This window comes from Diorhabda carinulata, chromosome X (genome assembly GCF_026250575.1).
Source record: "Diorhabda carinulata isolate Delta chromosome X, icDioCari1.1, whole genome shotgun sequence".
Taxonomy (NCBI): domain Eukaryota; kingdom Metazoa; phylum Arthropoda; class Insecta; order Coleoptera; family Chrysomelidae; genus Diorhabda; species Diorhabda carinulata.
Genome location: NC_079472.1, coordinates 64,711,147 through 64,729,895, shown reverse-complemented (window position 1 = coordinate 64,729,895; position 18,749 = coordinate 64,711,147). Strand labels below are relative to the sequence as shown.

At 32.9% G+C, this 18,749-nt stretch overlaps 1 protein-coding gene across 3 annotated transcripts in view; it reads left to right on the top strand.

The window, feature by feature from the left end:
• The window catches only part of LOC130902529 (disintegrin and metalloproteinase domain-containing protein 11), a 750,052-nt gene that overhangs the window by 459,788 nt on the left and 271,515 nt on the right, over window positions 1–18,749 (top strand). For all 3 annotated transcript variants that reach the window (XM_057814747.1, XM_057814746.1, XM_057814748.1), the window contains exon 2: window positions 5,126–5,176. In XM_057814747.1, the coding sequence (XP_057670730.1) occupies window positions 5,126–5,176 (51 nt within the window). The remainder of the gene's footprint in view (window positions 1–5,125; window positions 5,177–18,749) is intronic.

The window sequence follows — 18,749 nt, the reverse complement described above, 5'->3', positions numbered from 1 at the left end:
CAAGGAGATCCAAGCCAATTGTTCGCACTACTTTTTAAGTGTGATATATGTTTACTAAAAAAGCATATTTGGCTCCCAATTTTTTTTAAATTATTATAATGTTCATATTTGGCTCTTTGGCTAAGAAGTTTGACGTATCACTGATTTAATGTAACGGTGCGGTCATGTCTAGTTATTCCGACAAAACAAACGACCATTTGCTTCAAAGTAATTCGTGCGCGAACAGCTTCTTGTGTTTAATTTCTTTGCACCAATCGACACAAGCATTTTTTTGCGATTGTCAAATCATGCCGTATCCAACGCGAACAAATATTTCATTCAGTCAAATATTCATGCAAACTAATGCCTTAATCTTATGGTATGGTCACATGACGATCTTGCAGTATCAGTTTACACACATCATCAATATTTTAATGTACAACAGCCAATTTTGGAGCGAGTTGATCGGTGTTATGTATCACGCAAGTTGCCTATACAAAACATGTGTAGAGCCCCTGAATTGTGTTGGATCATTAGATATCAATTCAGTTCAATCTCGAGGTTTCAGTAAGTGTAGATTGCGTAGGAAAAAGAAAAAACTCAACTCACTACACGACGGGAATCATGTAAGAAAATATTGCTGGCTGGGATTTACTCAAAATTGCTGTTAACATTGTTAGACAGTGTCCTTTCCCCCTGAACTATGAACTTCAAGGTTAATTTAGCTGTGAACTTGCGGTTATGGAAACGAAAAGTTGAATTTCATTTGCTAGGTAATGACAAATCCAACAAAACGGACGAAGTTGGAGTGGCAATATTATTAAATTTCTTGGGCGATGAAGGCACAGATATTTGAGGATGAAAGGGATAGGAAGAAATTGTCCGCAGTGCTTGAGAAGTTCGGATAGTACTGAAAACCGATCATATATCTTGTGTTTGAGCATTTCAAGTTTTTTGAATGAGAACAAAAAGTGAATCATTTGAACAGTTCGTTACAGCTCTTAAGCAGCTATCCTTATCTTGCAACTTTAAGTAAAGATAGGTTATGATTCTTAATAGAATGGATCCTGGAATTCGAGATGGACGGACGCAAGAGAAACTCCTACAAGAATTTACCTATCGAAAAAGCGTGTTCATTGTGTCGAGCTGTTTAGAGTAGCTCAGTTCAACAAAATGAAAACTCTTGCGAAGCAAAAAGTGAATTTTTATCGGTAAATATGATATACTGAGTATATTGTATACTGAGTATATCAGTTCACAAAACGTGAAATTTCTTTGACATTTTCAAGTGCCGAGAAATTCTATTCAAACACATTAGGAAAAATGCAGAGAACACGCTTTTAGATTGACTCAAATTAAAAATTGAAAGATGGAACTACTGATGAAAAAATTTATGTTATTATTACAACAACATGGGGTACTTTCTACGACTTCTTAAAACTAACTTTGCGTTTTGCAACCAATAGATCTGAGTCAATCCCAGTCTGAGAATATCAGAAGAAATTTTACGATTACTGAAAATAATTCATAAAGTATGAATTTCCTTTCCATTATCACAAATTATTACAAAAATAAATTCATAAATCTTAGTGAATATAATCAGGATAATCAGATATTTTGTCCGAATTATTGAAGTATGGTCAGTCTTTAAAAACTATGCGAATATTAAAGAAAATTTCATCGTTCAAGGTAGAGCAAAACGACCAAAAAGTCAGTTACAAACATATAGGTGAAACCAACATTATATAATTGATAGTTCCACAGGATGTTCTCAAGTTTCCGTCACAAATATTTCCCAATATCTTCGTATTGAAAATTATTTATGAATTTTAGCATTTGAGATCGTTATGAAACTTTTCTATATGTACCTGGCTCGCCTTTAAGGTCCGAATCTCTCAAATATCTCTCTTTTCCAACTATGAATGTTTGTTCTACGTAGTATGCATCTAAAAAGGTATATTGAACACAACTTCATATTCCAACTCATAAAATAAAAAAGAGCCTAAATAATATTTAAAAAGTGCATTTGGTGTTATTAGCACAAAAATAATTGTTTGAATTGTGTAAGCCAGTGTAGTCACTTCAGCAGACGATTATAAACGTCATCTGAAATGAAATTTAATATTCAACAATTTATTCGGAATCCTACAAATAGAATCGTTCCGGCATTCCGGCGAGTTCCCGATTCCTCCCTAAATTATTAGCAAACTTCCGCACGTGATAACTTCAATTTCCGTTGGACATCGAAATGAATTTACGATCAAGTTCTATTTCAAAAATCATGACTGTTCAGCTTAAAATGGACTTTTTTGTCATTTAAAGTCTAGAAACAGGATAATAAATGATATCTAGTATCCTTATTGATATATACCTCGGTATTATAAAGGAAAACAATTTTTTTAGACAAATATCATGAGGATAATTTCTTCTAGGGTGATTCAATTACTTTTATGAAATTATATCAACATGGCTCTCCTTTTATGAATCCTTTCCATTATGAACAATTTTGTTCCAGAACAAAAAACAGTCACTAATTGCTTAGGGTTAAATCTGGAAAATATAGTTGAATTCGAGGTTGAAGTCAATGAATTTTATATTCGCTGGTGACAATTCCTTTCATCTCTTCATGGCTCCGTTCCATTGTGATTTTCTTCTTCAATAATGTTGAAAGTAGTTCTCCTTATTTCGTATGTATCTCAAAATTCATAATCTTATCTGTTGGTTTATATAATTTCGCTCTCTTTGATTCGGGTATATACTCTTGAGTTTCTTATGCCCAAATGCTCATGTAAAATACGAAGATGTCAGAATTTATCTAAATAAATTTAGAAATATATTTGCGCATGTATCAAGACATTTTCATTTCAGTTTGAGCAATTTTAGATGCTTAGTTCCTGTTTGACATTCGTTTAAGTTATGCGTTGTGAAAATGGAACTGGAGATTCTATAAAAAGCTCTGCAAAATCATTTACGCCCATAGCATTACCCTACCAGTTTGACTAACAACGATTGCTCTGGATGTCAACAAACTGCGGTGAATGGCCGTTCACAAAATAAACTACCGTCTCAGTAACGTTGAATGGATGGAAGAGGCTATCGATACGAGGTCTGGCTGTTAAATAACGAGACTGCGCGCCCATTGGGCGCCCTAGACGGGTGAAGTGAAAAACGAGTAGTGCTTTGGGTATCTAGACTATCTAGATATCTTGTCTATGCACGTCCAAAACACGTTTGCGTTACTATTATAGTATTTGTACAGTAGAGCAACGTAATGGTCTCAAATTTCTCGTTAAATTGAAAAAACCCCGACTAAGTGCAATAAATTGTTGCAAGAGACCTATGGGGATAATTCTCTATCTCCTGCGCGTGTTTTTGAGTGGCGTAAGCGCTTTAGTGAGAGCCAAGAGAGCACTGAAGGTGACCATCACCCAGGTCGCTCTGTGACTGTTTCAACAGTAACCAAAATCAACTAAATTGTGCGTGCAGATCGTCGAATGAGCATCCGGATGATTACCGAGGCTGTAGATGCCGATAAAGATACGGTTGGAAAATTTTGCACGAGGAATTACATATGACAAAAGTCTATGCGACGTTGGTGCCAAAAAATCTGACTTCTGACCAAAAGCTCTTGTTTCAACATGTCTACTAAGATTTCCTTGAGAGTTTACAAAGGTTAGAATGAGAACGGCTTTGAAAAGGACCCGAGCGAACCTTTTTTGTAACCAGTTTCGTTATTTAATAGCCAGATATCTCGTATATCACAAGTAAGCATTTGCTATATACCATATGTCAATCTTATTTTCCAACAAGATTTTTACTACATTTTTATGTTTTCTGGTATTGTAGTATTCTCACAATTCAACAAAAATGCTTGAGATTTGAGATATCGAGCTAAAAAGTTGACTGCTCATATTTTAAATATGCTACCCCTAAGAAAATACATATTAAATCCATTTGTGATGATAGAAATGGAAAATAATAAATAATTTTCAAATAATATTAGATCCATATACCGTTAATTTTGACACACTCCAGTCGTTGTGAAGCGCTGAACAATTTTTTCTCCCGTAAGCCTGAAAATCCCATATTTCTAGTATCACATCCCTTTTGGGTGGAAAAAAGCAGCAACAAGAGCGACACCAGCGGAGCTCTTAATTCGATAGAATTGTGGAGAATTGTGGATTGACGTTAAGAGACACGCGATTGACATGGATGTGAATAATTCTTGAAACAATCAGTTTTACCACCACAATACACTTTACCTGGAATATGCAAAATTGGCAAGAGTTAGTTAATTAAGTATTTTCAGGATCCAATTCTATTAAATTCTTCTGCGATCTTCTACAATATTTTAAGTAGCCCCATCTGTGATCCAGATTTCTACACCATTGAACAAAACAGAAAATTTGTAGTACCTAACTAGTTTTAATCTTAGTTATAGAAGAGTATCTTTACTGGTATATAGTTTCTTCATGTTGTTAAACGTAGCTCGACCTCTTTCTATCTGTGATGGTATTTCTGATGCCCGGTCCCAGTTTCGTTTAGTGTGGTTCCATGAAATGCGTTTATTTGCACTCTATCTATGTCTTGACTTTCTATCAAATTTATTTAAGGAGAGTCCGCTTTCTGCGTAAATTTTTTGCATAATATTTCGTAGCTCATCATTATTATTCGCTATTACTGTATCGTCGGTGTATCTAATATTATTGATTGCTGCTTTTTCACTGGAGGAATGAATTCTTTCACAGACAATAATGCACACACGTGGTGGGGCAAAAGACAGAGTCCTTGTGAACCGTTTTGAGCCGTTTTTGCGAGCGACAACAGCGGTATGATACAAAATAATTAGAAGTTGTCAAAGCTTCTCTCCAGTCGGTCATTTGAGATTCTCATATGCTTATACATTAGTTTGAAATCGCCCACATAGAAAGAGGTCTTATTACATTGAACCTTTCCTTAATCTCACCTTATTTTTCAATATCTAGAATAGACTTCTTGAAATATGTTACTAATTACTATTTTATCAACATATCTAACTGAATTTTTCTTTCTTTTTTTCATTTTTCTGTTTCTTATATTCAATTTGGTCTAGAGTGCCTAATGTGTAATATATTTACTTTCCTAATGTATATTTTTTTTATTTCAGAAGCCGATTATACTTTGGATGAATCCTATTGGATCGCAGAGAGCCCTGCTGGTAAGTAACCTCTTATTTTATGATTAATTGAGAGTATAAGAACAGAGACAAGAAAATTTTCTGGATATTATAACACAGCCATTTTTAAAAGTGCAAAATGATGCATCTACTTGATATATACCTCTTAAAAAATCAATTTACGATGAAAATTAATTGAAATAAAAGGTCTTGATGATAGTCCTAAAACAGTCATTTAAAACAGAAATCTTTGATAATGTTCGAAATAAGGTCAGTGAATTCTTAGCCTAACATAGAAAGAAAGGTCATTAATCAAAATTGTTTTTTAATATATTTTCCTTCTATTTCAACACACTGTACAGAACATGTCACCATAAGCCTCATCTTTAGAGTTAGCTCAGACCAATTCTTGTTATGGAAAATTATGGACACAAGTCACCGTCCATTCTATTTTTGATTCGTGTTGGTGTAAATTCCTCTCTAGTCAAAAATGTTATAACAGTGCGAAACTCAATCAAAGACATTCCTAAAGACGTTCGTTGAAGCTCTACTTTAATAAAATGGATCGAAGCAGCAAGTTGAGACTTTGTGTGAAGTTGTTGGGATTCTTCACTGACGTGTACAGGAAGATTTTCAAGATCGTACATGAGGTCAAGCATTAATGTACCACATAACGTGTGTTCAAACAAATTGGAAAACTGCAGCATACTCAACCAATAATAAACAGAAAAACTACTAATATAGCATAGGCAATGTGATTTGATATGGTAAGGGGGAAGGTTCACGGCGCCACATCATCTAAGACGCAAAAATGTATTTTTAAAGCCCGCTCAAGAGATATGAACGATATTTAAGACATGTTTGCAGAAATGGTGATTCCATATTTTTTTTATCTAGTTTATCTGGTATTCATGCACGGATAAGCGTCATGGAATGCATTCTTCACATAAATTATAGATTTGTCTTTCAAAAACGATAACTAACAAAATGAGTTTGAGAGAAATTTAAGAATCAATAAAATTTACTCATAAAATAAATTTAAGATCATAATTAAGTATTAGATAGAAGATATGATAAGGTTTTTTGGAGTAATTTTGCAAGCTATGGTGAATAGTTTCCAAATTAATATAAAATGTTCAACATATTGTTTGGAAACGAGGTATTGGAAAATTTGATCTAGTTTATATAGCACCTTTAGTTCATAAAGTTCTTGTACTTATATGGACCTCAAGTGATATCTTGTGTTTCATTCAGATGAAGATTTAAAGCGTTTCCGAAGAATCAACACAACAAAATATTCTCGAATGTCATTTTCATGATGTATCCACTTAGTTATTTAGCCTTTAGAACAGTTTGATGTTCAAGAAATTTGAATTTGTGTGAAAAAAGTAGCAGAAAAGACGTCAGGTAGTTAGTTGTCAATTGTCCGATGCCTATTTGCCACATTTTCTTGTCGCTGCAATTCTTATCATTCATTTTTCGTACAATCATTGATTTCACTTCCTGCATACATCTAAAATAATCTTGATGTTCATCTTTTTCAGTAGAATCCTTTTCATTATATTTTTTTGGTAATCTTTTCTCACCAATCATCAGCACGTGCCCGTACCAAATCACTGCGTTTTCTCAGTATGTTCTATAATTGATCCTTTCATGTTACTTTCTTTTCTTATTGGGTCGTTCCTGATTAGAATTAACCTTGAGGTTTTATTTGCTGTTCTCCAGCCCCTCCTATTTTTGTTCGTTGTTTTCTAGTAGTATTATCCTTTTCTATACGTAAGCACAGTGTCTTTTCTATGTCCATCTGCAGTCCTCATTTTTCCTATTTTTCCTTCTTATTCTTTGTGTGCCATACATTTGGACAAATTACCTGATAATATGGAAACTGAAGAGTGTATAATTAGATAATTTGAAGCACATATACTGTGAAAAGTGTTTTTGTTGACTGTGGAGGATCTAGATTTTTACTGCCGACTTCATATCTTTATAAAGTTTTAGATGGCCTTTGTATTATTGTATTAATATACGTATCATTGCACGATCAAAGTTGCTCTGAATTTTTCAATTTTTGTCCCACTATGTGGTAGGTAGAACTAATGAGTTATAGCGGAGCCCGAAGGTTCCAAGAACCGATTGATAACGAAAGTGTTGAAAATGAAGATTGTTGATTGGGCATAAAAAATTTATCGGTTAATATAAGCAAACGATTTTGAATTTTAGTCTTCCTGTGTGTTATCTGGAGATATAAATAACATTTTAATCAAAAAAACCAACCCTCCAGCACACCCTTTTATAATAAACATTCAAAATAGTAGTTCTTATAATATTAAAATATTTGTTTCGCTTCCACACACTTCAAATTTCTCTTATCAGATATCGAATTGGTTAAAACCACATATTTTGAGACGAAACATAAGTCTTAGGCCGTTATAACTTTTTTAATAGAATACCAAAACTAAGAAACCGAAAAATGAAATATGGTTCAAGAAAAAAATTTACTTTGCATTGTGTAACCAATATATCTGAGTCTGATTCCTACTCAGGGAGCTTCACGAATGATTTTTAATAAATTACTGACAATGATTTACTGAGTAGAATTCCCCTTTCTATTATTTTTTACTTTCCCGATATTCGTAATGGTTCCCAGCAGCGCAAAATCGAAAGCTATAAAGTCATTTACACACATACGGTTGAAAAAATGTCAAGTTAACACTAATAAACTCCAAAAACGTCAACCGTAAATTTGAATGCTCTAGCAATTTACCTACATACGAATAACGTGTGTGTAGACCAAAATGAGATAATATTCTAGTCTCTAGAGAGACGTCAAGATTGATGAGCATACGTGATCGTTCAACAAACAACGCCAATCTAGGGTTTGGACGTGTCGACCCTTTGGATTGGTTGCTTATTGCCTGCCCATTAGTCATGTTAAAACGGCTTTGTTTCGGCGGAAAGACTAATAGGTCTCTTTGAAACTTCTTAAGTAGGTACTTGAGCATCAACAAGATGAGAAAAGTTTTAATTAACGGCACCATTTGGCACAATCGGTGAGATATTTAACAAACAATTTGGGATAATTCAATTTAAAATCTAGTTAGATGTAATCATTTTTTAAATATACTAGAACAATGATAGGAAATAAATTTATTGGATGCTAATTGAAATTATGCATTTTAAGCTTCTCCAATGTACTTTTTGTCAGTGTTATGAACCCATAGTTTCAAGATATTCCAGACCGTAGCTGTAGTTACTATTTATTTCACTTTAGAGGAAACTGTTGTACCTTTGAAACTTTAACATAAAAAAGTTTGAATAATTATTTGCAAGAATTTGAATGGGTGATTTTAATTTGTGTTCATCCATGTATCAAATTCACAAATTGAATTTGAAAAAAATATTATGCACTAAGAGGGGGTACTACAAACTTTGAATTGCTTACATTGCGTTCCAAATTACTTATGGCTCTTGTTTATTTAGAACTTGAGAATAAATTGTGAAAACTCAGAAACAACACAAAACTTTTCTTTTATAGAAATTCTGCACTTAAATAAAATTGTCTCAACTCTAGAGTACCAGACCTGTCTGAGGGTGCAGTAATTACCAGGCTATCGTAAATGTAACGATAACTAATATTGGAACAGTTAGAAATAGTTTAATATAAGTTTAGCTCAAATATACAGATGTTGAATTGATAATAATTAGTTGTTGTTCATTTTTTATTGGCATATCTTGATTTAAAATAAAATAAATATCTTGTAATATTGCTCGACTCATACTTTCCATTTTTTCCTCACTTTCAACCAGAGCTTTATAAGTTCTTTAGTCAATTCTAGCATGAAATTTTTGCGCGAAATTGGTTTATTCTTTACCTTATGACTATTGAAGTTATAAATTACAAAAGAGTTGATTGCAGCTATATTTAACATGTTGTGAAAAATTGTCAATCGCCAGCATCTAGTTTTTGGTACCGTGAACAGTTGCTGTTAAAGTTTTCACATAGTAATTAGCTAAAGACAGACCTCCGTGATAAGTTTTCTTTCCTAAATATCAAAGAAAACATTTCGAACATCTCGAAAACATGTACTGAGAATCAAGAAAACAAGAAAAACTGTCTTTTATCAACATTGGAAGATACCCGTCCAAAATCACCAGAGAGATTGGCTTTTAGACTTGTTATCAATGATTTTACTAGTGAAATAAAATAACTGTGAAAATTCTGTTTGGACTCGGAATGAGGCTTCATTGTGATCTATAATTTGGCTGGGAGGAATATCCAGCAAAATATTGACTGATCCATTGGAAAGAAAGATTGACGATGTACACGAATTGATTCGATTAAATTTTCAAGTTGCTAGCGACATGATAGAAAAACGCTACGATATAGAATTCACAGCAGTTTCAAAGAATAAGGTCTGGTGACACAACTCAAAGAGGAGAAAAGTATTTTCTTACATTATTTAGAAAAAAAAAAGAATCAATGACTCCATTTACCGCATCAACAAATGGAAAATCGAAAGCAGTCTACCAAATTCGACCAAGACCATATATGTGAAGATCCTGATCCTACTTTGGGGTGCGTATAGAGGGAACAGGAAAGTTATATATGGAGTCACCATAGAACAACGACCAGATTTGTTCACTTTTCCGTTAGAGTATTGACTTGTATACAAGGTCCCAGCCAGGATCAAGAACGCACGAGGATTGGCAACCGTCTTCTAGAAGAAGTTTGAGGAATTATGAGAATTTCAAAATCAAATTCTAGTTCCCGCAAGTCTCTGAGACTCTGGAACGTCTTCTATCTACTGCGATGTGTAGGACGTGCTCCAAAACCTACCAAATCAGTTGGAGTACATAATAAAGACGGTTCCTTGATGTTTACATAAAACTAGGAGGAGTCTAGTTGCTGATTAAATGTCTATTCCCAAATAAAAAAATTCAGTAAAGGAATTCTGGCTAAGGGATGGTGCGCTGGATATTTGTTTCATATATTTCTTTTGTTTACAGTTTACATGAATAAACACCAAGTTTTCTTGTTGCATCTGACAATCTTGTTCCTTATTTCGTAATTAAAAAGTCTTATTTCTCCATTGGTTTGTATTTCTTTGCAAGGCTCATCACTCCTGCTCTATAAGCTATTGTCGATCTTCCAATTTATAAATAAACAATCCATGTTTCTTGAAAGTTTTAAAAAATGGTATGCGAATAAGTTTTATCAACTTGTTTTGAAAATATAAACTTATAATATCAGACGATTCTTTTCGAAGCGGCTTGTATATTTGGAGGATAGAAAGAAGATATAACCTATCACGTTGAATACCTTATTTACTACCTTTAGGCCAGAATTCACACTTAAACTGTCCGGCGCACGTTTCGATAACCAAGTTATCGTCTCCAGAGATCGGAGATGAACTGAAACTTATCTACTTTATCCTAAATATCCTACTAAATTTTAAACGCAATTGTGAGTAAGAGGAAAGAATTCCACGGGGATACCTACTCCAAAAAGAGAATTTTCATCTAATAAACTGTAAGGAATAGATTCTTTTAATGTATTGAACAGTTTTATCATAATGTAAAAAATAATATAAGTACAATTTGAAAAAAAAAACAAAAGTTTGGATCCTTATAGATCAAATTCGAAATCTTCTTAGCTACAAGGATGGTCCTAGAAGTACCTGGACAAACAAATAATCTCTTTTTCTAGCTCCATACACTTTTCCAAGAAATAAATTCGATACTCTTTTTATAATAAGAATCGTCAACCTCCTCAAAATAACCATTAACTGCCAACTTCACCTCTTCATTGTTGGAAAATCTTTGATAATATTTGACCACCGAGCCACTTTTTCCAGTCTGGGAACAGAAAATGATCTAAGGGGGTTAAATCTGGCGAATAGGATGTATTGAGTAGCAACTTTAACTTTAATTCACGGAATTGTGATCTGGTGCATTGTATTGAGGAAACAACACTTTCTTCTTGGCTAACTGCGAACGTTGTTTCTTAATTTCTTTGCTCAAACGTTGCACTAAGTTTGCATAATTCTCACCGTTGATAGTTTTCCCTTTTTTAAGATTATCCATTCCACACGCAAAAAACTGCCATGATTTTGCTCACAGATGGAACAGTCCTCATCTCCTTTGGATCCGGTTCTTGGACTAACACCTTCCAAGTATTGTATTACAGAACGATGAGCAATTTTTTCCATTTTTACAAATTCAATGAAAACGTTGACTATTGATGGCTTCCAAACCAATACTAAACAACGTGGCGTCTTCCAACTTGAAACATATGCTCTATGGATTGTGTGGTGGTAGTTTTTAAGACACTACCACCATCTCTAGGTCTAGGTATTTCTGGGACTATCCTTGTAATAGTTGTCCAATGAGATCAAGTCCATATTCAATTTGAATATCTTACCACATATTTGTAATAAGTAGTATTTTCATTAGTTTAACAATAAAATAATCTTAAAAGTATGTTATAAACAATTCCTACCTATCTTATAGTTCAAGTTATATTCAGGAATATTTGACAGAAAAGATTATTTTGTAACAACAAGCACGTTTCGATAACCACGTTATAATCTCCAGAGACTGGTGTCCATCATAGGAAACAAAAAGAATGTTCACAGAAGTTAAGAGAGAAGTTACAACTAAAAAAACTTGTTGAAGAAGAAGAAGAAGAAGATGAAGAATTAGACATGGATTATAATAAAAAATAAGAAACAATAGTTATGAAGGAGATAAGAGAAACCATTAAAAAGGGGGAACTCGGCGACACATGTTAGGATATCATTGGAAATGATGATAAATCTAGGTGAATAATACTGGTCTATTTTTACTGAGAATAATCAACGAATAGAGAAAGAAAGACAGTTCTGATTCTAATAAATACGAAAGAAAACACCAGGATTTGGACAAATTATAAAAAGGTTACTTCAGTCAACACTGTTTACTAACTATACGCACATTTGTTGAGGATCAACTAGGTGAAGCTCAAAGGGAGCTCATGAAAGGATACAGTTTACAAAAATTATGACACACACAATTAGATAGTTAATAAAAAACAGGAAAACTGAAGTACACATTGCTTTTCTTGAGCTATAACAAGTTTACAATAGTGTGGAGAAAACAATTTGTTTGGGATAGCCTAAAACAGAAAAATGTACCTAAAAGACTGATGCACACAAAGAAGTGTATTCACCAAAAATTACATTTTCGTAAGGGGAAGGAAGAAGTTCTGATACCTCTGTTGTTCTCAATAGTAATGGATGACATAATTAAAACGTCAAAACGAGAATATAAGAAATTGATAATGGGTTATTATAGGTTGAATACGATTTAGTTAATGATTTGAGGGATCTAATAAGTGATACCAAAAGATGCGGAAAAGAACTACATAATTATATTGTTCAACATCGTTATCTTCTTCTTCCAGTGCCTGCTTTATTCTAATGAAGGTTGGCAATCATCCATCGGAATTTCTCACGATCTTCAGTCATGCGTATTTGATTTACGGCTTCACGTACATGGAACCAATCTCGAAGGGTTTTCAACCATGAAAATCTCTTTCTACCCAGGTCGCGCATGCCTTCTGTCTTCCCTTCCATGATCAGCTGTAACAAGGCATATTTTTGATTTCTAAAAATGTTGCCAAAGTAGGAAGCTTTCCATTTCTTTACAATCGTTAATAGAACAAACATCATTATGGACGTAATGGAAGTAATAAAAAGCACTCGTAACCTGAAAGAGTAGTATAGAATGGAGAGCAAAGACATCAAGATCCTATGCCATGCCGATGATGGTGTTCTGTTTGCAGAAGATGATCTACAGAGATTACTATTCAAATAACAAAACGGTAAAAGTTTTAGAAATGAAGATATCTACAAAAAAACGAAATTCATTACCACTTCAAAAATACCTATCAGATGCAAACTGGTTGTAGATGATGAAATTATACAACAAAACATAAAATTTGAATATCAAGGTATAGAAATATCAGGATACGGTGATATAGAAGAAACTAAGTGGCAAAAGCAGCATGAACCTCAGCTTACCTGAACGATAGAATCTTCCGAAACAAAAATATCGGAATCGAGACCAAATTCCTATCTACAAGGCTGTCATCCGGCCTGTATTAACATACACAGCGGAAACCAGACTAGACACACCGAACAATGAGAACACCGAGAATGAAAATAGTGCGTAGGATCGCTGAAAAAACACTTTTTGACAGGGAGAGAAGCGAGAAAATTAGAAGAACATGCAAGATTGACAACGTAGACGAATGGATATTGGAAAGAAACAGAGAGTTAAACGAACACATAGATCGAATGAATGACGACGGAATGGTCAAAATAGATAGAGACAAGTCGCCCTTAGGCCTTGACAGACCCCGTAAGAAATGGAGCGACAACCTTTCTAATAATTAAACGGTACCAAAATATATGGAAAAGAACACAAGTAGAGAAATATGGGAACCAAAGTTGAAAAGTTGGAAAAGCAAAAGAAGACAGTTAGACATAACAAAGGGGAGTTGAAGCTGGGTACTGATAGACAGAGCAAAAGAATGATACATGCAATAGAGATACAGTATTCACTATGATAAAGAAAACAAGCAAAATTAGCAGCAAATCAATATTTGAAACGATACAATGCAACAAGCTAAAACACATGGCTAGAATGAGAAATAATAAACAAATAAAAGCTATATGGAAAGCAAGATTAAATAAAGAATGAAGAAGAAAAAACGTTTAATTAACATAGTCGGAATATATTAAAAAAAAAACATGGAACTAAACAAAAAATTGAAAATAATGCAGTTCATTCATGAAAATAAAAAAAAATACTAAGCCTTACACCCAGGGCCCCCCCTCTTACATAATTTCCTCAGTTACTGACGGTGAGGAGAAAATTTAAACCAAAACTAACTATGAACACCGAGATTAGACCCTTCATGAACGAAAAACTACCTTTAAAATTCGTTTTCTTTTTTAATTATGAATCAAACTTCAAGCTATTCAAGAAACCGATTTTACCTATTGAATTAATATGATTCGAATTCAAATTGGGTGACAGCGATTTTTTAAAACGTTATTTTCTTGCAAAACGACTGACAGATCAGTATAATAAGAATATAGACTCGAATGATTTGTTTAATGAAATCAAAACGTTAAAATTGTTCTCGTTACTTGAGGAAACTGACCCCCTCAAGTATTTTACGATATATATTTGAAAACAATTCAATCTCCACCCTTCCGAACACAGGCATTTCATTAAAAATTCTTTTGTCGTTGCCTGTAGCGTCTGGCGAAAGATCTTTCTCAAAATTAAATTTTTTTTTCAATAATTCTATCTGCATATTTTCAAGTACAGCCTGATTAGCTTTTTTTCAATAATTTTAGAAAGATTGATAAAAAAAATGACGTTTCGACTTAACTTCAGTCTTTATCAAAATATTTTGATAAAGACTGAAGTTGGGTGATATTATAGGCAATATTTCTGTTATACGTTTCTAAAAAAATGTGATTTTTAGTTTTGGGTTATTTTATAGTATTTATAAACAACGTATCTATAACCCATTAAATGAATAAACGCTTTAAAATGGATGTAAATAAGAATTTATTTTGTTAATGTTTTTATTCTGTTTGGTTAATTTTGATATTCTAGTTAACAAATAAATGTGATAAGGTTCAGTTTTTTGTTTTAATTCAAGCACCTACCTACCTACATACTTTCAAAAAAATGAATAAAGAAATGATCCAAAAAGCCTTAGGAATGCCAAAATAGGTTTATGCACACAGCCGGCAGTAGCCCTTGCGGGGGCCCTGCCTATACCTCTAGGTAGACAAGGATTATCATACGTGTATAAAAAAAATCGCATGTTATATGATACCTTATGATTTGCTATAAGTATAAATACGATTTTCTCGAGATAGGTACATATTATTGTATGAGAAAAGAGAAAATATGGTATTGTCTTGAATCTATAATAATAATTCCCTTTGAAATTCAACCCTCTCGTCATAATTCCTTTCGAATTCGTTAAATTGAGAATGGGATTTCCAATGCTGGGATCGTCGGTAAACTATGCTCCAATATCTTACTATAAATATTTTCCTATTGTCAACAACAAGATATTAGAAGACTTTTGAGTAAGTTGTTGCTTTAAATCAGTTCCTTTACAGCGAACATAAATTTCCAACAATGCAGAATGCAGTTAAGAATTTAACGAGGAATTATGTCGTCTACTCCAAAATACCAATTGCATTCTCGATATAACGTCAAGCTTGGGAAATTTCAGACGTGATGTTTAACCATCAATTTGAAAATGAATATTTGTGAATTGAGACGTACTCAATTCGAAAATAACTGAGTTGACGAAGATAGTTTTTACTTTCTATTTCTTCTTCAAAAAAATTTCTTCTTGCTATTTTTTTAATGTTACGAATTCTCTAATATCTACAGGACAATAATACAACATAACAAAAATTGGAAAATTTTTGCAACAAACTATGGAAAAATACATTTTCTATCGAGTTATATACGTTGTTTTTCCTACAAATACTTAATCTTGTGAATATTGGTGACTAATTTTGTATAGGATGATTTAGAACTATCTCTTCCCAAATATTTGGAAAACAACTTCATGTGAAGAAAAATATGGTGACAATATTTTGATCACAAATTTTAGGTCGTCACGAACCCATAGATGCTACATTTTTATAGTTTAAGAAAACTGATAAAAATACTCTTAGAAATGTACAAATTGAGAAATAATTCTTGTCATAAAAATAAAATTACTGATGCTCATATTTTCCAAAATTATTTGCTTTTGGGTTGGCATTGAATCTTGAATCCATACAGTACTCAAATAATAACCGCCAGTTTTCAAATGATATTTACTTCCCCTCGACTAAAATAAATTTTCCTTATTATGTATTGCAAAGAAAATTAGGAAGAAAATAGTAAAAAGACCTTGTCTCAATCTGTTGTTGATTGTTCGGTTATTGGAAGCTTTTCGAACAATATTCATCTTTAGTTTGGCAATGCATCTTGAATACACACAGTACTCAAATGATATTTGTAAATAGACAATTTTCATTAAAACATTTATTTTGACAAAATGTGCTATTATACCGGTTTTACCGTAACTAGTCGTTCGTGTCACAAATTTGTGAACAGAGGGGTACATGAAAATCTGCCTATCAAATCACTTCTTTTAATCGCTCGCTTGTGAGAGGAGTGAGTTGAGAATATTGGCTCCTGTCTTAATCTCTTTTTGATTGTTTGTTTACAGGAATCTTCTCAAATGATATTTGCTGGTAGTTTGACAATGAATCTTGAATCCACACTGTATTCAAATGGTATTCACCGGAATTCATATGATATGTGCCAGTATTCAGATGATATTTTTCAGTATTCGAATGATATTTGACATAATTCATATGATATTTGCCATTATTTATAGGATATTTTCCAGTATTCATATATTTGCTAGTATTCATATGATGTTTGCCAGTATTTATATGATATTTGCCAGTATTCAAATGATATTTGCCAGTATTCATATGATATTCTCCAGTATTCATATAATATTCTCCAGTATTCATATGATATTCTCCAGTATTCATATGATATTCTCCAGTATTCATATGATATTCTCCAGTATTCATATGATATTCTCCAGTATTCATATGATATTCTCCAGTATTCATATGATATTCTCCAGTATTCATATGATATTCTCCAGTATTCATATGATATTTGCTAGTATCTATATGATATATGCCAGTATTCATATAATGTTTGCCGGTAATCAGATGATATTTTTCAGTATTCGAATGATATTTGACATAATTCATATGATATTTGCCATTATTTATAGGATATTTTCCAGTATTCATATATTTGCTAGTATTCATATGATGTTTGCCGGTATTTATATGATATTTGCCAGTATTCAAATGATATTTGCCAGTATTCATATGATATTCTCCAGTATTCATATGATATTCTCCAGTATTCATATGATATTCTCCAGTATTCATATGATATTCTCCAGTATTCATATGATATTTGCTAGTATCTATATGATATATGCCAGTATTCATATAATGTTTGCCGGTAATCAGATGATATTTGTCAGTATTCGAAAGATATTTGCCATTATTCATATGATATTCGCGAGTCTTCATATGAGATTCGCTAATATTCATGTATTTGCCTGTATTCAAACAGTGAAATTATTCGATAATATCTATCGCTGGTTATTTCAGTTTTTTGACGTTTCTTATGCTCGTGGTCAATCACACAATGATTGTCATTGACAGAAAGTTAGTTTCAAAAATGGATAAAATTTCTGTGATAATTTCTCAACAAACGCGCGGGTATATTTCCTAACTTATTCTGATAAATGCTGATATCTTCGGTTCGAGGTCGACAATTTCTGTGAAAACTCTCGAATTTCTACGTGAATAAAATATTTTGACGTCCGGGAGAGAATTCGTCGTCTTTGTCGCGCTTATCTAGAAACTTTCTGGTTCCATCGAAAAGAAACAAGTTTCCTAACTCGAAAGTCAATATAGACAAACTCTCATAACGGACGAAATATTAACAAGTTTTCTACGAAGTTTTGTCATTCTTAAACAAATTTCAATAACAATATACGATGTATTCAATGTTCTTCAGAGTCGTTAATTTGAAATTTGTCAAAGAAAAATTGAAGGGCGCGTTTTCAATATTAAACTTTATTGGAAAAAATTTTTGGATGAATTTCTTATACACAGAGTGTCAATTTTACTGCAGAGATGAAAATATACATTTTGTAATCGTGAAATATCGGTAGAATTGAAATTAAATTAATTATTATTATACAGTATGTACTAAAAAAAACTGTGACTTGAAGTAGGACATTAAATTAGAATTTTCATAAAGCATTTTTCTCATTTAAGATATTTTATGATAAAATTGGTTTTTTTATACAAGTTCCGATGAAGAATACTTTTTCGTATTTCTAGGGCATGGTATGACGGATTTTTAAGATTTTTCATACCGACTACAAACCCTTCTCAACATTCGGTTTCTATTCTCGCTACATTAGGCATTCCTACGAAATGGAATTAAGCTTTACGAGGTTTGTCCAGAAAATACGTATAAAAGTTAAATGATAACTTTATTTTCATAATTATTCAGGTATTACAATATGGTCTTCTCCCTGTGACAAGATGCCCTTCTGCTAACGCCGTTTTCACTGTTGAATAGCATTGCTGAAAGTTTTCAGATGTGATATTGTTAAGTTTCTATCAGGTTTCTGTCTTGATGGCTTCTACATAAGTCGCGATGTAGAATCCAACTGCCCCCTTGTGCCAAATCCACTCCAATTTGGGCCACACTAACTCTGAGACGTCTCAAAACTCCAACGTAAAAATTTCCGTTCACTCTCTGGCCGGGAGGAACAAATTCTTAGTGAAAAATGACATAAGAAATCTAGGAAAAAAATCAACATTGTCTTTACAGTAGACCTTGATTTTTCTGACTTGTTCTCAGATCTGTTGTTAACTTCCATTCCTCACATTGAGAATTGAGCTTCTCATCGAATTCGTAAAACCAA